Genomic DNA, 22,916 nt, shown 5'->3' with positions numbered 1-22,916 from the left:
CCATGCCAGCCTCTGTAGCATCTCTGAGCTCTGGCTCTAAAAAGCTTCTTTTTCCACCTTTCAAATCAATGGTGATTTGAAAAGTTTGGGTGGGAAGCTACAGGTTCACGTAAACAAACCCTAATGCTGTACTGGGGAACCACAAGGGTGGCCAGTGAATTTTTTTTCCAGCAAACAGTATCTTACTGTGAAACAGTCGTATGGAGAACCTGTGAGGGTGGTACCATCTACCTCAAATAATTAGCCTTAATACCGAGTCTGAGTCAGGATTATTCATCCTGGTGCACATTAACTATGTGAAGCATTTCAAACGTGTTCAAATGTAAATTGTGGCAATGTTTCTCCTGAAAGGAGCAGCACATGTTTCTAGAGATGTGAGAAGTTGTTGCTGCTTATCTTTGTGTTGCATTGTTTGGTGAGATAGTGGCTTAGAGTGAAGCCAGGCTGTGAGAGGAGAAAAAGGGGGTTTTGATTTTCATAGCTGAAGTCCTTGTCCATGTGAAAGTATTTTGTAGAACCAACAGATTCTAGAGAAGGGCTTCCTGAAACTTCAGGGTTTGACAATTTAGATGTTGTATCAGAGGTTCTTTAGTGTTCCTGGTTCCTTTAGTTCCTGGTGTAATTTCTTTGCAGAAGAAGCAAGTTTCTAGTTTCAGAGCTGGCTGGCAAACTTTGTATTTCAGGAATGAGATAACAAGTACAGAAACCAGTACTGGAATAATGGTCAAAAGAGCCGGGGTGTTGTATTACTTATGCCTGGAGAAAACAGATGATATTCAGATGTGATCCCAAGCACAGTGCTGAATATGGCCCCTGCAGGCTGACCTGATGTGGACATGCACAGTCTACAGCTATTCATGCCAAGCTCCCAAAAAGGCTATAGTATATTGTGATGTTGATGGCTAACATTTGCTGTCTCGATCCTTGTTATTCACCATGATAAATCCATTTATGGAGATGCCTTCTGTCTGTCCCAAGTACAGCAGGAAGACTCAGACAAAAGCAGTTTGCAGCCCTGGGGTGAGCCTTATGAGTAAAGTGAATTTCCCTGTCTGAAGCTGACAGAGTTGTGTTGCACTCCTTGCTTTGATGTGCCCTTAATCCATCCAGTACTGTCTAACTGACCATGGTCTTGTCTTCTCCATGCATGACTTCATCGTTATCACATTGCCCCATTCATCTAACCCAGGAGCCAACAAAGGTATGAGAACCTTTTAGTATGTACAGTAATTTCTGTGCTCACATTCATGTAGCTGTGGTCTTCTTCATCCAGCACTTAGTGCCAATCCTCATAACACAATTTTTGGTAACAATCACACTACTGGGCACCTATCTGTTGGTCTTCATTGGCCTTCAGTAAGGAGAAAAGGGAAGGTCATGTTTGTTGATTCAAACAGCTCTTTAGAGGTCCTGCTGTACTAATTAAGGCGTTCTGGGTTGTGTAGCCAAGGGTAGGTGTAGCTGGGTTTTATTTACTGGAATACACATTGTATGGGAAATGTTACACAAAGATTATTTGCATAGTTAGACTTCTGTGCTGTGTGGAGCTTAACTGACCAATAGCTTACTGCCTCTAACAGCAAAGGTTTCCTGCCTTTCTCCTGGTTATATATGATTTTATTCCAGTGCTGTGCTCTTTTATAAACCATTTCACTTTGTGAGCCCAGCAGGAGACTTAGCACTTTTTTCCCCTTTCTCTGAACTAGGATTTGGGAGTGGAGAGCCTGAATGCCTGTGTCTTGGTGGCAGTGGGGTGCTGGGCTGGCTCACTGTCCCTAAAACCCACTTGGAGGAGGACACTTTTCATTTGCAGATGCTCCCATCCCTCTCTGGCAGAGATGCCCTGTGGTTGTGTCTGGTGTGGCTGCAGCTTTATCCTGAAAGGCCTCAGTGTGAGCCTGCTCAGGGGCCCAGGCCGTGGTGGTTGACAGGGGGGTGGTGCCCAGCCCAGGAAAACTGTACCACAGAGAGGGCACTGTCATCTACTCTGGCTGCAGAGGCTTCAGCATAGGCCTGCCTGAAGCTGTGGCTCATGTGAGACAGGTTACAGTCAGCTGCTCTAGTCCACTGTTGGCTCCTGCTAGGGCAGGAAGGAAACAGCGTTCCTTGGATACTGTCTGTCCTACTGTTCTCTTGTCTCCTGGAAGTGACTTTGACCCTTCTGTCCATTGCAACTCTGCAATTTCACACATTCTGGAAAGCATTTTTCAAGAACAGAAAAATTTCTCTTAAGCCAGAAGTTTTATAATAAAAACCAGGCTGAGGCATCTTTCAGGTGATTTTTCTGTCAAGTGGATGGAGTGATGGACAGGAAAGCTGAAGGCTGCAGTTATTCCTGGCTCTTGGGGGCCATGCTGCTTTTAGGAGACAACTGACATATGATGGAGCAAAGGTTTGTGCCAAAAAGAAGACAGGCTTGCTTCTTCCTTCACTTAAATATAGAGTTCTTATTTCAATCTGAACATATCTTCGGGAAAGAAACAGAAAGATTAACTAGAGCATGAGCTGCTTTGCAGAAATGAGGGCTCTCTACTAAGTTTGCTCTCTAACATTTGTCCCATTCCATGCAGAAGCCTTTCCTGTTGCTCCAAACCCTGGAGCACAGCTCTGCTGTGCTGTGTTGAGAGGTGTGGACATGGTGCTTTTGAGGCCCTGAATCTCCTCAGGACGGGAAATACAGAAACACACAGCATCAGAGATGGAAATTCAAGTCTTGCACTTGATTCTGAGAGGGGGATTGGATGCAGGAATGCTCATGAAATCTTGCTGAAGTTGAGCCTGTAGTTCTCAGAGCAGAATGCAAGGTCCCTCTTGCAAAGCCAGTCTCTCATAAGACAAAATCTTTGTGGTTCCACAGCTCCTCAAGCAGATGAGAGGAAAAAATTGTGTCAAGAAAACACCCGTGTTGGACTTGTGAAAGGAAATTATTACATTGTTTAGATCTAAAGCCTTAGGATAACTTCTTTTTTTCATTAGAAAACCAAAACTGTAACTCAAACTTGTTAATGAGTCTGAGTATTTTCTATCCTGGTGCTTCTTTATCCAGTAGGGGAGAGGGGCTTGAAGTGTGCCAGTTTTTGCTAAATTCAGCATGAAGTAACCTCCATGTTTGATGACAGAATATTATGACTTTTAGTGAGTTTGAACAGTCTGGACAGCTGCACTGTCTTCCTCAACACTGTGAGGATTCATTTATACTGACCATCAAGTTTTGATACTAAATATTCTTAATGCAGAGCTGGGGACCCTTCCTTTAGCCAGAAGGAAACTTGGGGGATGCAAACACTTACTTTTTCCCCCTGCTTTAAGTAGAGGCCAGTAGCACTTACTTAAGAATCAATTTTCTGGTTCCCTTATGTTCTGTGTGATTTGCAACAATGCCATTTTCCTCCCTAATTTCCCAGTCTAAATGTTAAATGTGAAGCCAAGTCATGCTCAGTGGAGTTGGACTCCTGATCAAGTGTCTAAACCTCCTGGTACTGCAGATTTAATTCTCAAATTTGCTCCCAAATTTAATCCTCAAAAGTGCTATCAAGTGAGTTCCATGAATGGTTATTCTGTGAAATAACACTTTAAACAATGCTCCCCTCTATTTTTATTGCATTAGTTTTTTATCAGTTGATTTGACTTGAGGCAGTCCTGGGTTTTTTCTGGGGGGCTTTAAAATCTGTCAGAGGAGGTTGTGTGTCTGTGCACAGACATTCCCATAGTGGTGTGTACTACTGGGATAGGACTCTTTGGACAGCATTAGAACAGACCTTAAGAACAGCATCTTCCATGAGAGAAGATGGGACAAGTGAGACCTCTGCTGTGAGATGACACCATGGGTTAATAATATGCTTTACTCTTTCCAGGTACTTTATTGCCCAGATTGCCATCTGAACCCGGGATGACGTTACTCACCATCACCATAGAGAAAATTGGTCTGAAAGATGCTGGGCAGTGCATTGATCCTTACATCACAGTCAGTGTAAAGGGTAATGATTTCTGTTCTGCCTCCTCGATGCTGCTTTGGAGAGAGTGCATTTTCTGAAAGGTCTATGGATTTTTCAGCCTGCTGGGAAAAACATTTGTTGTCACTTCTGTTGTGGATGTAGGGCTTCTGCTTTAATCAAGGGCGAAAAATTCTGTATTTGGCAGCTACTGGGAGGTGAATATCTGCAAGATACACTTCTCTCTGTGCACTCAGGGGTGGCTTGTCCATGCTGACAGCTGAGTGACTTTGCCCTACTTCTCCATCATGGCTTCTACAGCTGACTCCTAAGTACAGATCTGCTTGGACTGTGTGTACTCCCCACACTTATTGGTCTCTGGGCTTTCTGGAGGTGGGGAACCACAGCCCACTGACTCCATTCTTGCCCTCTCATTAAACTAATTTTGTAATAATATAAATATAATCTTACCAGGGCTTGAGGTTTAGAGGGATGGATATGAAGCTGGGAAACAAAGCTTGCAAGTGAAATAAAATAAAAAAAGTGTTAGTCTGGCTTGTGAAATGCTTCAGCCAAAACCTGATGGGCTGAAAGGCTCCATAAATCTGGAAGAACCTCTCTCTCTGTCAGTCCGGGATAGGCAACATGAGGATTTCTCTGTTTCAGATGGTAACATAATTGGTATCTTTTGAGGCTAAGATTTTTCATATTCACACTCTTTCTAATGAGAGTATCAATATCCCCATTTTGCACTTAGCAGGAAGCCTCTGTAGTCAAACCTGCTTGCCCTTCCCTTGTGTTCTGCTTTACTTTGGATTCTCTTTACAATTTTTAAATGTAGGCAGAGTATTTTTTTTTTGTTTCTCATGTAAAAATCTGTAGCTGAGCCTCTTGTTATTTTTAGTTGTGATAATGACCTTGTATGTGTCCTCTTGAGATATGCTATTGGATACTAAATATAGGTTGAAACACTTGTTAGATGTGTGATCAGTGCTTCTTCCACCAGACATCCTCTGGCAGGAGGAAGGTTCACAGCATCAAATATCCCTTGAATACATACCAGGGCTTGTAAAGCAAACATTCCTTGTTCATTGCCCCTGAAGTGTTTGTCTCATTGTACATTGCTAAAACTGCTGCTGTAGCTCTCCTTTCCCTTCCAGAGCTAAGGGAGACACTCTCTATTGCTGGGCTTGCTTTCTCAACAAGTCTCTGTTAACATGATGCTCCCTGTTTCCAAACTCATTTACCTATAAATGGTGGCTGCCAAGTAATGACGTAGAAAATAGGATCAAAAAGTGAGAGTGTGGGCAGTGTATGGATGAGTCTGCTAATGGTGTCTTTTGATACTTTTATTTCCCGAGATTTTTGGTTAGGCAAAGTAACTCTGAGGACTCCATTTTTTCACTGTTAGGAGTCTGAAGACACTTAGTAGCTGATTTCCTTGGTTTTAAACCAAGCTGCTCTTCTGCAGGTTTGGAGTGAGTTTGTTCCTAATGCAGCATTGGCAATCCCAGCCCGTATCATGGATGAAGGGAATCACTGGTGCTCCAGGGCCTCAGCCTGAGCTCCAAGCACAACATGTGCACTCCATGCCTGTAATCTTGGCCACATTGTTAGCAACTTCCTCTGCCCAAGGGAAAGGGATCAGGAATGAGAGGAAAGACAGGACAAATATACCCCTGGAAACAGCAGAGGCTTAGTGAGAAACAATATTGGCTATGCCAGAGCAGCAAAACCAGGGCTGGTGCTGAGAGCTGGAGTCCAACCCAAAGCCCTACAATGCCTCTGTGGAAAACCCAAGCGGAATAGTCCTTGTGTCTAGGGACAAAGCAGGGCACACACAGGATGTGTGAGTTGTGCCATTTGTGCCCTGCAGACACTGTGTGGACAGCTGTCTTTGGTGTGTATCCCACTTGGCCTGGAGCTCTTCTGGAGTCCTTTGTGCACAGGGAATGGAATCTTTTGCTGACAGCAGAAAGAAATACACTCTTAAAAATAAAAAGAGGGATAACTACAATTTTTTATCTGAAATACTGCTAGAATTTAGCTGCTTTTGTGTTGTACTCAAAAAGAAAATTAACTGATTGTGAAGGGCTATGATTGCCCCTTTTTTAGGTTTTGTGGAAACATCCAGGTGTGGATTAACTTTGTGTGGCAGGATTTGGTGAAACTTTTAAATCTCTTAAAGCTGAACCTTGAAGTCTGAGAAGCTTCTGCTATTCTCATACTGTTTCTTTCCTGCAGATTTGAATGGGATAGATCTGACTCCTGTGCAGGATACTCCTGTGGCTTTGAGGAAGGAGGACACATATGTCCATTTTAATGTGGACATTGAGATTCAGAAACACATTGAAAGACTAACAAAAGGTATGTGGTACCATGTTGGCAATGGAGAGAGGCAGGGAGACTGACTCGGTGATCAGAATCTGATTTCATTGTGGGATACAAACGCTTATATACAATTTCAGGGAGACTAGTAATGTGTACCACAATGATTAGGTTAAAATCACATACACAAACTTATGCATATAACAACCTCCCTTGCTTGCAGAATTTAATGGGATTTTCTTTTTCCGGTAAACCCATTTGATTTAATTTTCTTGCAGTCTAGGTCTAATTTTTAAAGTTCCATTTGTTTTTGCCAGGGCATCCTGTTATCAAATCTCTTATGTTAACCAGGTCCAAAGTCCATCATCTTTCTTGTGTCGCCCAAGACAGATGTTTCCTTTTGACCAAAAATACTCTTTTAATGGCCTTATTAATTAATCTCTGCACACATTGAAAGGTATCATGATTAATACAATTATTATCAAAATTACCATATACACACCTATCCTAAAAAGAATATTTTAGTTAAAAACTCCAGCCACTAAAAGGCTTGATCTTTATAAACGTTCCTGATGGCAGCCGCATTACTGGATTTAGAAAGGCTGCCAGAAGTGTAATTGTACCAAAACGCTTGATTCTTATAGATGGAATGATAGGGAGAAACATCCCAAGCTTTAGACTGATTTCTTCCCATGTATTTAAAATTAACACAAAAATCCAATTTTAAAGAACCCAGGAACTCTAATTCTTGGAGTTCCAAAGGTGTTTCAGGAAGGTATGGGATTCAATTTGATATGATTTAATTTGGTTTCAAAAAAAAATTTTTTAGTGTCAAGTTCTGGAGGAGCTATATTCCCCCCTAATTTTTTGTTTTTAATAAGATGTATGTTTCTTGTTATGAACATGAAGGTAACATAAAAACAAAACAATATGTAACATAACAATAAACTTATACTAAGTAAAAATAAATCAGATAATAGATACAATTAGTGGCATATGAAAACCAGAATGGTGATTTAAAACAATGCTTTATAAATTTCTTTACTATTGTACTATTACTTAGAGTCTGTAATATTTGGCAAGCTTTATTTTTTAAAGTGAGGGCTTAGAAAATCATTCCCGGGTAAGACTTCCAAGTTCACCTTAAAAGGAGGTTTAGCTATTATAGGTCCAAATTTGGTAAGTCAGAATTACTTGAATATAATTTTGGTGCAGAAAATTTTCTCTACTAGTTATGGCCAGGACTTGGCTGGGGTCCAGGCTCTTAACTGGAAGAGTCTTTTTAATATATTTTAGAAACCTCTTAGTAGTTAGAAAAATAATATATGTCTTATGAATAGCTATACAACAATAAGTGAAGGTTTGTAAAGTAGCTGGCTTTCTCATTTATAGTTAGTCAATGGTACCATAGACAAAAGTAATGCTTGTTATAGTAAATTCAGTGAATTCACATCATAAAATTAACAGCATAATCAGCGCCACTTAATATATCAGTAGAAATTCTCTTAAGAAGTTGGGATTATATTTTCCTAGACATATATGACATTAAAGCAAAAAAGTAAAAGAAAACATTAAATAACTCATAACTAATTACCGTCATAAAAAGGAGACTCATTCTTCAGTACTGAAGCAATACGTGGAATAAATAGGCTCCACAACGTGATGTAGTTATGAAGTGGGTATGTATTGTCAGTGCCCAGCACAAGTGAGATAGCTCTAGTGAAAACTTGTGCCCTGAGCTCCAATCTGGGCCACATCTTTATTCACAAAGGTTTTCCATATACATTACATTGTACAACCTTTTCATGCATATTCAATCCCTGGCCCCGCCTGTCCTTGCCTCGTATGGTAATTAAATCCATGCCCTTCTTCACAGTGGTGGTTGCACAGGGGTCTTTCAGTGGTTTTTGAGGCTGAAGGCCATGGTCTTCCTCACGGTTGAACTTTTGAACTTCTTTGCTCGTGCACTGTGGTCCCTTGGTGCCTATCTGAGTATGTCTGTTGATTTTGAACAGCTTGGAGACAGAGGAGCTCCTTCATCTAGGTTTCTTGCATTCCTTGGTCTTCTCCCAGTATTGTTCTTTATTGCAAGAAGCTTCAGAAATTTTCCTATGCCCTTTGTACCATGGCAGAGGTTTCTTAAGTAAAAGGTTAAAATTTAACACATCATTCTACAAGCTAAAATTTAAATGCTTAATTCATATTGCTAACTTAAGCGAACCCCCAAAACCTCCATTTTGGTCCCCCTCTTTTCTTAAAATACAGTAAACTCTTTTACTACAGAGGCCCTGATCTAAATTCTGACCTGCTATAATAACAGTTCTCCTTCAGCAAGATTCCATGAGTTCTAGAGAGTGAAGTCAAAATGGCCACACATCTCAACATTCTCCAATTCCACATGAGTATTAAAATAGAGATCATTAAACTTACAGTAACTAAAATTAATAAAACTATAATGGGGTGACATAAAGTATTCGTGATCTCAGTTGCGGTTGGTGACCATCCAAATAGTGCATCCCACCAGTTATGACTTGTATCTTGTTTTAATCTTTGCAGGACTCTGTTACTCATGATGGACAGTTACTAGAGTTCTCTGCCCATTCTTTTGAATCTCTTTTACAATTTTGATTAGATCTTGATGTTTCATTATTTGTTTCACTAGGGTTAAATTCATTCCAATGGGTGTGGGTGGTAACTCGTTGTACGTTGTGGAGTTTGATTTTATTAACTGGTGGGATATGACTGGTGCTGAATATACAAAGTCACACCTAGCAACCTTAATAAAGTTGCAAATCCAAAAATTGGAATGATTCTTAGCAGATAAGGGTACCTTGCTCTTATCAGTTTCTATGAAATCACACACAGTCCTTAAACACACACAGCCACTACCTATATACACTAGTACAGTCCATTGGTTGGTATCCGGGTGGATCTTGAAGTGGCAGATGCCTTGGTCAGTGTCAAGGCATATGTCCTGAGCACTAATCTAATTGCTCTCACAGATGAATTCCTGTTGTTCTTGAGCAATGCAAAGCTCCAAGTTTACGGTTTGCCATTTCCCCTGGATTTTCCAGGCCCATACCCTATGTTCCGAGGGGTATAATACCGACTCCTTGTGATTTAACCCTAAAGCAACAATGGGGTGAATAGCATGAACTGTGGCATTACGTATAGTGAGCACAAAGGCAGTGGCTGTGTTAGTGGTGGGATTATACGTAAAATTTACCATGGTCCACCAAGATTGGAAATCTCTCTCAAAGTCTGTAGCACTGTCCCAGACAACCTTTCGCACTTCAGTTGGAAACACCCCTTTACCTCCTTCTCTTATGATTAAAGCAACTGTTGACTGTACCCCTAATTGTGTTTGTATACAGCTAAGGGCTAAAGATATGTTATCCTGCGCCCCCTTTAATGCATCTGCTATTAAGCTATGGTCTTGATCTTTACTTTCTCTCCATTTTGGCAGCACCCTCGAGACTTGCCACTGACTATTTCCCAATGCCAGTAGAGATGACTGTAAAGGCTGTTTTAATTATATCCAATTGCTGGTTGCTACAGCTAATTTATTCATTAATATTTCTGAGTCAGTCCCATTCAAAACCCCTAACCCAGTCGCTACCATCCCAGTTAAATCCCTCTGCATTCTGTCTCTGAAGTGCACTTGTTTTTGTAGCCATCTTGTCCATCCCTTGAAGGATGACCTTAGGAAGGGGGAACAAGCTGGATAAACTGTCGAGATACTAATTTGCATTGACAGTTCAACACGTTTAAGGGACATTCTGGATTAAATACCAGTTGACCCGTATTCCTTATTACACATGGGCCGATTTCATAAACCCTAGGTTCATGCTTAAATGGCATATTTTGGGTTTGTACTTGAGTGCTGGGGTGGATTGTAACGGGCTTAGCCTATAGCATTTATTTTAAATTTGAAAGACAGCCCAGTACTGTTGCGGGCCCAGAGGCAAACCACATCGACAGTTTGTCTTAATGTGGAGTTGTACCAACAGTCTAATTCATTTGGACGATTGCAAATCTTCCGGCGCTTATTTACACTGATTTGGGCTGCTTTACTATGGGTAGTCTCGTTAACACTTTGGCACCCTCTCTTAATTACCTCCCCTATGGTCCCTTGAAGTGACCACAACCTCTGTTTCTGCCATTCCTGCCTTTTATATATTTGGTTTTTGCGCATGACCACAGTTGTTAGGTTTGAACCTTTTATATCGGAAGGTTTTCCCATGGATCCAGTGTATTGAGAAAAGGCTTGGGACCAAGGCCATTCAGCATTGCTCTGGCTAGGAGTACTTTCTAATTCTTGGACATACAACTATGATTGTAAACAACACTTACGCAAAAATCCCCACCCACCATGATGCATTCATTTTGTCTGGGTAAGTTTCAGTTTCAGTTCACCATTACCCAGTGTTATTCTCCAAGGGGCTTCTGGAGCTTTCTTAACATGGCTGTGGTGGATCCAAGCACTTTGTTCCTTAATCTTGATTGCAGTGAAGGTAATAAGGAGCACTTGGTATGGTACCTCCCATTGTGGTTGCAGGGCTTTCTCTGTAAGAGACTTAACATATACATAGTCTCCAGGTTGTAGGTCATGTACGGGTGCATTGAGCCCCATACCCCGAGTTCCAGCCACATATTTTTCAGTTGCTCAAAGTTGTTTGGTCAGAGCGATCATGTAGGAGATTAGCGATACGTCCTGGGCAGACATTCCCTTCTGCACCCCATATGGTCTCCCGTAAGGTATTTCAAAGGGACTTAGTTTTTCCTTAGTCCTGGGTTTGGTTTGAATCCACAGCAGCCCTAATGGGAGGGAGTGAGGGAGTGAGCCTGTGGCAAATTAGCCTCTTGTCCCAGTCGTATAATTAATTTGTTGTTTGATCAAATGATTCATTTTCTCTACCTGACCACTTGATTGTGGGTTATATGGGGTGTGAAGCTCCCAGTCTATGCCCAAGTAAGTATTGGCTAACCTGTTGCACTAATTTTGTGATAAAATATGGTCCTCTATCTGAGGAGATTGTGGCCGGGACTCCAAAGCGTGGTATGATGGTATGATTTCCTGTACCAATACCTTAGTTACCTCCCGAGCTTTAGAAGTTCTAAAGGTGGGGAATGCTTCTGGCCATCCTGAAAAGGTGTCTGTTAGCACCAGTAAAAACTTACACCCCCCCTTTTCTTGGCAATTCCGTGAAACAATTTGCCATTACTGCCCAGGTCCATGGCCCTTCCCAATCTGGCCAAGTTTTGGTTTGGGAATATTCTTGGGTTTGGTCTGGAGGCAAAGGTCACATTGTCAAGTCACGTGGGTGGTAGCGGCTCGTAAATTTCTAGCAATGATCCTTTCATTTAGATATTTATGTAGGGCATCAATTTCCCAGTGTGTTTTCTGATGTTCCTCCCTTATTAGGGACCGTAATAAATAGGAGGGTATAACTAATTTTCCTTCTATGGTGGCCCATCCCTCTTGGTTATAGGCTCCTTTCTGCTCATAGATCAATTTTCTGTCTAATTTGTTGTATTTTGGCTTACTTTCAAGGGAAATTTGCCCATCTGGAATCAGGGTCGCCTCAGTTATTACCTCATTTTTCACTGCTTCTTTTGCGTCCCTATCCGCCAGCTCGTTCCCTTCTTCCAATTCTGAGTTTATCTTCTGATATGCCTTAATGTGCATGATCACCACCTTCTCTGGTGACTGCACTGCTTCTAGGAGTCGCAGTATTTCTAATGCATGTTTAATGTTTTTCCCTTGAGAGTTCAGCAGCCCTCTTTCTTTCCAAAGGGCTCTATGAGCATGCACTACTCCAAATGCATACTTTGAGTCTATATGTATGTTTATTTCTTTCCCTTTTGCCAATCCCAAGGCCTGAGTTAGAGCAATCATCTCGGCCTTTTGTGCAGAGATGTTTGTTGGCAGGGGTCCAGATTCTGTTACCTCCTTGCAGGTAGTAATTGTGTACCTGGCACGTCATTTTCCACTGATGACATAACTGCTTCCATCAGTAAACCAGATTTCTGCATTCTTGAAAGGGGTGTCCTTGTAGTCAGGGTGGCTGGAATAGGTTGCCTCGGTAGTCTCCAGGCAGTCATGCTCCACTGGCTCCCCTTGGTTTCCACTGAGGAAGGAGGCTGGATTGATGATGTTAGTCACCGCTATGTCCACATCATCTTGCTCCACCATAATAGCTCAGTATCTCAGAAATCTTTGTTTCTTGGGGAAAGCCAATGCCTGCCTTTCACCTCTAGCACTGCGGACACCGTGTGAGATATGAGCACAATAATTTTCTGGCCCAGGGTGAATTTACGTGCCTCTTGGATATTCAATACAACTGCTGCAACAGCTCTGAGGCATCCAGGCCACCCTTTAGCTGCTGCATCCAATTGCTTAGAGAAGTAAGCAACTGCTGCCCGATACAGCCCGAGGTCCTGTGCTAATGTCCCCAAGGCGATTCCTTGTTTCTCGTGGGAGAACATAAGGAAAGGCTTACTCACGTCTGGCAATCCCAGAGTTGGAGCTGACATGATGCCTTTTATTCAGCTGGTGGAAGGCCTGCGTAGCTTCTTTTGTTCATTGGATGTCCCTGCTTTCAGTTGCAATAAGTTCATAAAAGGGCTTAACAAACAGTCCATAGTTATAGACCCATAACCTGCACCACCCCATCATCCCCAGGAAAGTTCGTAGTTCTTCTGCAGTCTGAGGTTTTGGGCTCTGGCCTATTGCCTCCTTCCAGCTCTGGCCCAGGGTATGCTGTTCAGCACTGACTTCGTAACCCAGATAGGTTACTTTCTGTTTTACTACTTGAGCCTTTTTCTTTGATACCCGGTACCCTTGGAGCCCCAGAAAGTTCAAGAGGCTTACCATCCAGGCCACACATGCCTCCCTTGTCCGTGTGACTATCAGGATGTCATCTACATATTGTAGCAGCTTCCCTGCTTCTGGAGGGGCTTCCCAGGTCTCTAATTCCTTTGCAAGTAATGTTCTCCAAACAAAGTGGGTAAGTTTTTAAATTCTTGTGGGAGTACTATCCATGTAAGTTGAGTTCTTTGCCCGCTCTTAGGACTTCCCCATTCAAATGCAAAAATTTTCTGGCTGGTTTCATGGATAGGAAGGCAAAAGAAGGCTTCTTTCAAATCTAAAATGGTAAACCAAGTTAGTTTGGGTGTTAAGCAAGGTAATAACGTGTATGGATTGGCCACCGCAGGATACAGAACCTCAGTTTCCTTGTTCACGGCTCGCACATCCTGTGCTAGCTGGTACGACCCATCAGGTTTGAGGACCGGTAGGATAGGGGTATTAAAATCAGATTGACATTCTTTTAAAAATCCTAGACGCAAAAAGTTCTCAATTACTGGGCTAATTCCTTCCTTATCCTCCTTCCTCAGGGGATACTGTTTAACCCTGACAGGTTGCTTTCCCTCTTTTAGCTTGATCTGCATAGGAGGAGCGTTTTTCGCTCTCCCTGGTACATCAGAGGCCCATACCCCAGGGAACACCTGATTCATTATCTCTTCATTGATTTCAGTTTCCCTTGTGACTTTGCTAGTGATTAATATCAAACTCAATATTTCTACATACTTTTGTTCATTTACCTCCAGAGTCATTTCCCCATGTTTGAATGTAATAGTTGCCTGCAATTGTCCCAGCAAATCTCTGCCCAAAAGTGGCTCAGGGGAGTTGGGCATATATAGAAATTTGTGGATTCCCCACTGCTTTCCCAGTTTGTATTTTAGCGGCCTAAAAAAATGCCTTTTCAGTTTTGCTAGTCGCTCCTGTAACCATAGCATAATCATCCCCTATGGGTATCCGGGCTGTGTTTAGAACCGAGTACGTTGCCCCAGTGTCAACTAGGAATTTGACTTCTTTTTCCATTTCTCCCAGCTTCGGTTTTACAACCAGAGGGCCTGCTGGGGTCTCCTCTGGTCTCCCCTAATTCTCTTGCACATGGGCAACCATCCCTCCACTCCTTTATTCCCTTGACCATTCTGTTTCCATTCTGGACATTCCTCTTCCAATGGCCCTGTTTCTTACAGTTTGCACATTGATTTCTGCCTAATCGAGGAGGGCCTTGCTTGGGTGGTCCCTGCCCGCTTTCATGTTTTTCTCTCTGTTCCTCCTGCAGTATTGCTATTAAGTTTTTCATCTCTCGTTTACCCCTCTTCTCTGTTGCTAAAGGCTCTCCAAGCCTCCCCCAATAAAGTTTCTAAATTCTGTGCATCATCTTCTTCTTGGACTTTTTGGAGCTTGCGCCTAATATCCCCTGTGGACTGTCCCAAAGATGGATTAATTAGTTGTTGTATCCCCACGTCAGATGCAGGGTCCAGTGGTGTATAGCGTTGCATTGCGTTTCTCAGGCAGTCTAGGAACTCTGTGGGGGATTCTGAGGGTCCCTGTTTAATAGCATATAAAGCTGACCAATTTATAGTTTTAGGCATTGCTCTTTCCACTCCCAGTATAATCCAATCCTGATAATTCTTTAGCCTCTGTCTTTTTGCTGGTAGGTTCAGGTTCCAGCCTGGGTCCTGAAGTGGAAAATGTTCCTTTAGATCCACTTGTTGTTGTCTAAAGTGGTCGGCTACCAGGTCCCCTGCTGTTTTTAAAACCAGCTCGTTTTCTCTTTCAGTGAACACATCTAATAACAATTGAATATCACCCCAGTCTGGATTGTGCTGTTTCATAATGTATCATAGATGTTTAGCAGTGTTTACTGGGTAATTTCCCGCAACCCTTTCCCATGCTTCCAAATCAAGGGTGGAGAAGGGCACCTTAATCAATATCTTTTCTCCGCCTGGTATTACTGTCTCCTGCAAAGGGGCCTGCAGTATTTGTCCTCTGGTTCGGGATGCTATTGGGAAGCCTGGAGGGGTTGGAGCTGGTGTCTTCTCCAAGGGAGGAGAAGGAGTAGGAGTAGGAGTAGTAGGAGGAATAGGTGGGGGAAGTGGTGCTGGTGCCCCTCCCAAGTCCCTACCCCTTCCCCCCTGCCCTCCCAAGTGAGGGCTAAATAGGTCAGCTAGATCTTGTTCTTTCTCTAATGCTGCGCGATAATCTTTATCTGTCCTGGTGCATCTCTGTCTTATGCTACAGGCCAAGCAGCACTGTTTATGTTCTCCCATTTTGCTTCTGTTTTCTCTTTCAAGAGCCAGAACAAGGGGGTCAGAGGGGGCCCTGATGCCACAGTCCCTTTGCCAGTCAGGGTTATTTCGAAGGGAGAAAAACATATCACAATAAGAAACCTCCTCCCATTTCCCTTCTCTGCGTAGAAACAGCATTAGCTGTAACAGGGTATTATATTCCAATGTACCTGTAGGAGGCCAACCTTGCCCCATCCTCTAGGCGAGGATCTAATGGCCACCAACGGGAGCAATATTTAATTAGGCTTTTTTTATTTTCTGTGCCCCCTTTGCCTGCTATTTCTCTCCAGTGTGCTAAGACACACCCTAATAGACTGGCTTTAGGCATTTCCTTACTCTGCCTGGCTCCCATTATTTCTTTTTGGAGCAAGCTTAGCTTACTCAGTTGAGAATGTTCAAATAGGAGTCTTGAAAACCAATACTTTTTGTCAAAATGAAAATGTAATAAATTATCAAATAACCAAATATATTAAAAATATTAATAAACAATTTAATAAATAACAGCGAATAATATTTTAATTCTTTTTATTACTATTAAAGTAATAATAATTTATTTATTAATTAGTAGATAATAATCAACCATCAACTTTTACTCCTAAAGGTTCAATCCAAGCCACTGGGGAGAACAGCAAAAAAAAAATTCGTTAGTTCTTCCTTTTGATATGGCTGTGCCAGTCCTTTACCCTTTCCCAATCTTCTTCAAAAACTTCCCAGGTCTAAGGGACTAGATGACTTTTTTCACATATTAAACTCACTATTTCACACCTTGCATGTACCTCTTGGTTTTAGTATTCCAGCAGTTCGGGGGTACACACATGGCACGTGGGTCTCCGTCTATATGAAATATAATACCACCTCCTCTGACACTTTCTGCATTGAAGGAGAGCCCAAGCTGTGTGCCAGACTGGCTCTCAGTGAAAAACTGTCAATCCAGACTCGAAACAGGGAACCACCCCTTCCAGCCCCCACCTCAAGGGGTTTCTAAGCACTCTTTCAACTGGGTGTTGTTCCCAGTCAAAGGCCAGATAGTTCCTTGTTGAACTTTGGTATATCCCTCCCAAGAACACTGTGTCTCTCCTTCCATCCACCCGATCTATGACTACCCAGTCCCCTTCTGAGTGAAGAGACTGACTTGGTTCAAGCTGAAATGATCTGTGTAGAGCCTGTCTCGGAGGCCAGGCTCTCTCGGCCCAGGCTCGAAGTTCAGCAGCCACTGTGGGCAAATCACCGCTTGCTTGCAGCTAGCCTAAAAAAGGCAAGCAGTAAACCCCTTAATGCAAAGGATCTCCCAGTAACAGCTTTCAACACTGAAGGGCAGTGTTGCTGCTCAGCAAACACTTAACTCTTAGCCCAGCTGGGCTTGCTGGCTACCTTCATCTGGCTCCTGCCCCTTAGCAACTAGCGATGCTTGTAAGCGGTGCTTGCAAGTCCCAACTTGTACCATGCCCCTGCTAGCTGTGCTAGCAGCTGGCAGCATTCAAAGCAACCCCACAAACCGCGGCTTATGCCCGTGCACCCGCTAGCTGCACTATCAGCCAGCTACACCTAGACCAATTTTGCAAGCCCCAGCTTATGCCCCCATGCCACGCTCCCCCCGCTCACTAGAGCCAGCCCATGCGGCGTATATGCTGCCTGCTCCCTCAGACAGTGCTGGCTGGGGAGCCACTGCCCCCACCCGCTAGCGCCGGCCTGCACAACACCTGCCTTTCCCCTTAAAGCAGTGATCTCTGAGCAGCACCCAGCGCGCACCACCTGGTGCCCCTGAAATGTTCTTTTAAAAGCCACAGTTATTAGGGAAACTAAACCAAGATCTTACGCATATTTCACTGTTTCACTCGCACCCACACACAAGCAGACACGCCCGGGTGTAACAACCACACAATCACAGTTCAAACCACTGCTCCAAAAGCTGCTCTATCAGCTGGGGACCCCCCAACGCCAGCCTCTCCCCTGGGAGGCGGTTGCTTGCAAGCCCCCTGGGCAAAACTGTGTGCAAAGACGTCTCTATGCGACTTATCAATAGCCAATCCTAAAAAAAAGGAAATTAACGCATACCACTTCTGTCCGCAGTCGCAGTGGGCTGTGGTCTGCCCCCCGCAGTGTACAGCTGAGGCACAGAGTCTCTCCCGGGGAAGAGCCCTGTGGCACGCCTGAAGGGAGTGTGCCCCCAACTGGACCAGTGGGTGAGCAGAGTCGGTCCCACCAGAGTCGCCAAATGAAGTGATACACGGAATAAATAGGCTCCACAACGTGATGTAGTTGTGAAGTGGGTATGTATTGTCAGTGCCCAGCACAAGTGAGATAGCTCTTGTGAAAATTTGTGCCCTGAGCCCTGGTCTGAGCCACGTCTTTATTTACAAAGGTGTTTCATATACATCACATTGCACAACCTTTTCATGCATATTCAACCCCTGGCCCCGCCTGTCCTTGCCTCGCATGGTAATTAGATCCACACCCTTATGAGCATGCCTTGTTCACAGTGGCGGCTGCACTGGGGTCTTTCGGTGGTTTCTGAGGCTGAACGCTGTGGTCTTCTCACAGTTGAACTTTTGAACTTCTTTGCGCATGCACTGTGGTCCCTTGGTGTTTATCTGAGTACGTCTGGTGATTTTGAACAGCTTGGAGACAGAGGAGCTCCTTTATCTAGGTTTCTTGCATTCCTTGGTCTTCTCCCAGTATTGTTCTTTATTGCAAGAAGCTTCAGAAATTTTCCTATGCTCTTTGTACCATGGCAGAGGTTTCTTAAGTAAAAGGTTAAAATTTAACACATCATTCTACAAGCTAAAATTTAAATGCTTAATTTATATTGCTAACTTAACTGAACCTCCATTTCAGTACTACTTCTGATATATAAAATAGCAAAACCTGTTCTTATTTCTATAGCAAAATAGGTGTATCTTGTAATTTAAATGAAGAAATTTTAATAAAAATTCACTCAATCTTTATGCCATTCACTTATATAGCAAAGGAATTATATCTTATACCTCAAACAGTTATACTTCTACAATATTTAAAATCAACTTTACTAAAACTTAACCTTAATAAATATATCTAAAAGAACTTAAAGTTAACATCACCGAGACTAAACAAAAATTAGTCTTAATAAGAATTAACATTTTTAAACTCTATTATTACAAAAAGGTTACTGAAAATTTGTCATATAATAGTTAAACATCAAAATAAACAACATGCAAGTAAATAACTCTACTGAAATCTTTACAATATAATTACCTTGTTAGAACTATGGAGTAAAAAGCAAGCAATCGATAAAGCTGACAGTGACTTTATATATTAATTATAGTTAAATCTCAAAATAATGACTGCAGATATAGTTCAAGGTTTGTCTTGAATGTAAGCTAAAGAGTTGTGAATTTATGACTTATCTAATTACTCTCAGTGAACTATGCAGTTTTGCTATGTTAATAATAGGTAAAAAGACACCACCTTTTTATAAATGATCAGCCAGAAATCCAAATTAATAAATGCGAAAGATTTTATTTTCGCGACCAAGTTGCAGTCCTCAAAAACCCACAGCCAAAGAGACAGTGTCGAGCCTGGGATCCTGGGCCTGGGATGAACACTGGGTGAACCTCAATCTGACCTATATCACATTGGATCTCCCTCTGTTCACAAATGCAGCGAGGCTATTTTATACAGTTTTTTATGCCTGAGGCAGAGGTGCCCCGATTTCTTTTGTAACCCTGCATATGTATGAACGTTTCTTTCACTGTGCGGGGCTGGACAATTGCTGTTTCCTGGGTAATGGCAGGTGCTGATCATGTCAGGGGAAATTGCATATTCAGATGGATCTTCCTCAGCGACTTTGGTTATCTTGATTGATGGTATCTATCAAGCGATGATCACCCTTGGGTGTGTCCTGATGGCTCCAGAGGCGGCCAATCATCACGCTGGCCATGTCTATTGATTGGTAAACAAGGCATTATTCTCCTGCTGCCTTCAGGAGTTTCGAAATTCCACAGTGGTTACATGTCCCTGGGCTGCTTGAGGTCAGAGACTCATTGGATTTTATAATTTTATAACATACATTCTCTTTCTAAGCATGAATTACTTTATAACATATATTACAATCCCTCCCCTTCTATATAAACACATTAATTGATGCTTCCCACTACAACCCTTATATCTATTTTCAATATTTTATCTACATCTACCCTTCACCTTCAAGGATCTCCTACAAAGAGAGGGGGATTTATTCAAATCCTTTGCATGCCCTGGTCTCCTTGTGAGACTCCCTGATATAAATTGTAGCCATTCCTGTCACTTCTTATTAGTTTTTCAAATTTTGCCAAGACTTCTGTTGCTTTGCTCTCATGTCCACCTTCCCCCAGGCTCATGATTTTGGATATTTGGTGTCCTGAAGCCAGCTCCGGGTCCATGGGTACTACTGCTATTTGCATACCCTGTACCACGGAGTGTATCAGCCTAATAAGGCAAGGTATGAGACATGGCAGGAATATGACCCCAGCTACTGAACACATTACAAAGAATATCACTTTGTTCCACCAGGCTCCATTAAATAGTCTGTCCCACCAAGTCACCTGTAGGATGGAATTCCATTTCTGGACTGGGACATGAGCCACCTTTTTGATTTATGCTTCCAAACCCCTGATGGTTTCTCCGTAATCGTCAATCTCAATGCAGCATTCTGACTCATTGAATCTTCCACACACTCCCCCTTCTTTGGCCAACAAATAGTCTAGTTCTGTTCTGTTACACAAAAGCCCGCATTTGAGTGTGCTGCCAGCTTAACAAGTCCAGGGCCTCCGAGGTGTGATTAGAGACTATTTCTACCACTGCCTGTAGTGTGATCAATCAGTTCAGTAGGTAAACCGGGGTCCTATATCCCCAGCTTCCGTCTTGAGCCCAAGTGGCCGGCCCATAATAATCAATTATTCTTTCTGCTGGCCATTCTTCCTCTCCCCATGTCTGCCTGCCACCTATGATAGGAAGTATCTTTTTCAGACTCCTCTTTTCCCTGTTCAGAGTCTCATACAAAGGAACTGCTAACAGGTTTCTTTTTGTTCAGGGGAGAGTAAAGAACACGGGTCGTATCATGCCTAGAGTGCATGATCCTTTCCACTTTGGGGGTAACTCGCTATATGCTTTCTTCCCACAAATCCAGTAAATCCTATCTGGGGCTTTCCACCTTATATTTGTTTTTCTTGGTTCCCTCCAGCATTCTCTCAATTCCCCCAAGGATTGGTAGGGATTAACTCCAGAGCCCTTGACCCACCAAAGTCCAATTTGGTCATTCCATTCGCAAATTGTTTCATTTTTCTGACTCCAATATCCCATAGGAGGCTCTGGTTGCCAGACCTTGCTCCTACTACTTGAATTCACTGCCAGCGTGGATATACACAGGGTATATCCCACCATCTCGGTATGTTCCATTCCCTCTCAGCTGATGCAAATGATCCCAATCACTCACTGATCCAACACCCACCCCTCAGGCCTCTGTGCCAATTTGGAGACCTGTGTGTTGTTCCATTTCAGCAGTTGCTCTGGAGTTAAACTCTCACCTTTCCAGCGCCATTTCTCGGCGGATTTCAGCCCCCCACAAATCCAACAATTCGACAATCCTAGTTCTGTCGCGATCTCCTGGACAAGATCAATGAATAGGTTCCGATTAGGGGCAGGTAGCCCCCAGTCAGTATATAGTTTCTCCAGTTGTTCATACTGTTCACTGAACGTTCTTAATCTTTCTTTCTCCACCCTCTTTTTCCTCAGTTCTGACTCCTGTCTTTTCAATTCCTGAGTTATTTGTTTAATTTTGCCCTCGGGGTCTACCCCTTCCTTATTCTTTGAAAAACAGAAAACACTATCATACTGCAAACGAGCCCTGGCATCATTTGCCTGGAGGAGGTCCAAAATGACAGGCTCCTGGTTCAGGGTGAGCTTATTTTCATATTTCAAATTTTTCCCGACCCAGTACGTTTTCCCATTCATCATACACATTCCCAAGTCATCATAATATAATCTGATAATATGCTACAAAAACCAATTCAGCCTTTCCCCTGACCCACACAGTCCAATTACATTGGTTACAAACGGGTATTGACATTCATCCCACATCCCTCTTTGCATTTTGTGGCCGAACTCATCTGACCTCCTGTCCTTAACTCTCACCTTTGGTTTGAAACACAACATTTCTTTGCCCAATCTGCATAATTTCAATTGAGTGTCGTTTATCGTGCAATACCTGCCTTGCTCCATGATGCAATCCTCCAGGGCTCGGTATGCTGAGACTCCCCCTCCTCCTTGTCCCTTCAGGACAAACTGAGTGCACCCGCTGCACTCATCCCCGGGGCTTAGTTCCCCTGAGTGAGATGGGATCTCAGTGTGCAGACTAGATGTCCCGCACACGACTAGGCTCAGGCCCATCAGGATTTCCGATAGGCGTACTTCTCTGCCTTTGCATGTGCCCCCTGGGGTGCCACCAGCAGCGAGGAAGACCATCTTCTCGGCAGCAGGAGTATTCTTTCGGGAATATGTTTTTGGACTGAACCACATACCTCCTCTTAAAGGCACTCCATCTGGATATCATGATCGCATCTGAGCTGCATGGTACTTTGATCGACTTCCAACACTCAGTGTCTAAGACCTTTGCCTTTGAATTAAATTTTCCCTGTACACTGTTCTGGAATATCTGAAACCACTCTTGAGAATTCTGTTCAATGATCCCTAAATTTGTGGCAAGAGTCAAGATTCGGTCAGTCAGCTCGAGTTCTTCCTTTAAACACTGAGTACACAACCCCTTCGGCTGCTGTCCACTTCTACAATGTATAACAAAAACTTCCAGACAGTACTTGCACTTGAAGTGCACAAAAGGATAGCATACACAACTCAACAGTATACAACTTATCTGCTCTCCGTCGGTCATTTACTTGGACGGCGTAGCTTTATCTCTGAATCTCCAGGGGAAGAGGTGATCCTCCACTCGGGAGCCTCCTCTGATGTTCGACCTTTTTCACCCGCGACACGTGTGTCCAGCCTTTTTCCACTGTTCTGAATGGCCGTGTCTGTTATTAGAAGGACAAGAAAGGGACCTCCCCAGTGAGGGTAGAGGGGAACATCTTTCCATACCTTCACAAGCACTTTGTCTCCCAGCTGAACTTTGTGGATAGCAAATCCCAGAGGAGCACTCTGAGATACTGTCATGGTTTAACACTGGCACAATGCCAGTGCCCCCATGAAGATACCTTCTCCCTGTTTTCTGCTGTGAGATGTGACCAGGAATAAGCAAAGCAGGCTCTTACTTAGGGAAAAAAGAACCAGAACTTTATTAACTACTCTACAACTACAGATAAAAAGGAACACACACACAGGGAAAATGAAAACCTCACAAATGCATTTCCTCCTCCCCCCACCAAATTTCCAACACAATACATTTGTTCTTCAAATCACCAACTCTCGGTCCAGCAGCACCTTTTAGACAATCAATCTTCAGTTCATCAAGAGGAGAAGAGTCCTTCTTGTGCCATGGGCTTCCCC

The 22,916-nt window shown here is 43.1% G+C and overlaps 1 protein-coding gene across 1 annotated transcript in view; it reads left to right on the top strand.

Annotated features, from left to right (window-relative positions):
• AIDA (axin interactor, dorsalization associated) overlaps positions 1-22,916 on the top strand; it is a 55,178-nt gene that overhangs the window by 17,832 nt on the left and 14,430 nt on the right. The window contains exons 7-8 of the mRNA XM_054630280.2: positions 3,855-3,977; positions 6,177-6,299. Coding sequence (XP_054486255.1) covers positions 3,855-3,977; positions 6,177-6,299 — 246 coding nt within the window. The remainder of the gene's footprint in view (positions 1-3,854; positions 3,978-6,176; positions 6,300-22,916) is intronic.

Source organism: Agelaius phoeniceus, chromosome 3 (genome assembly GCF_051311805.1).
Source record: "Agelaius phoeniceus isolate bAgePho1 chromosome 3, bAgePho1.hap1, whole genome shotgun sequence".
In the NCBI taxonomy this organism is placed as follows: Eukaryota; Metazoa; Chordata; class Aves; order Passeriformes; family Icteridae; genus Agelaius; species Agelaius phoeniceus.
This window is presented reverse-complemented; position numbering and strand designations above follow the sequence as displayed.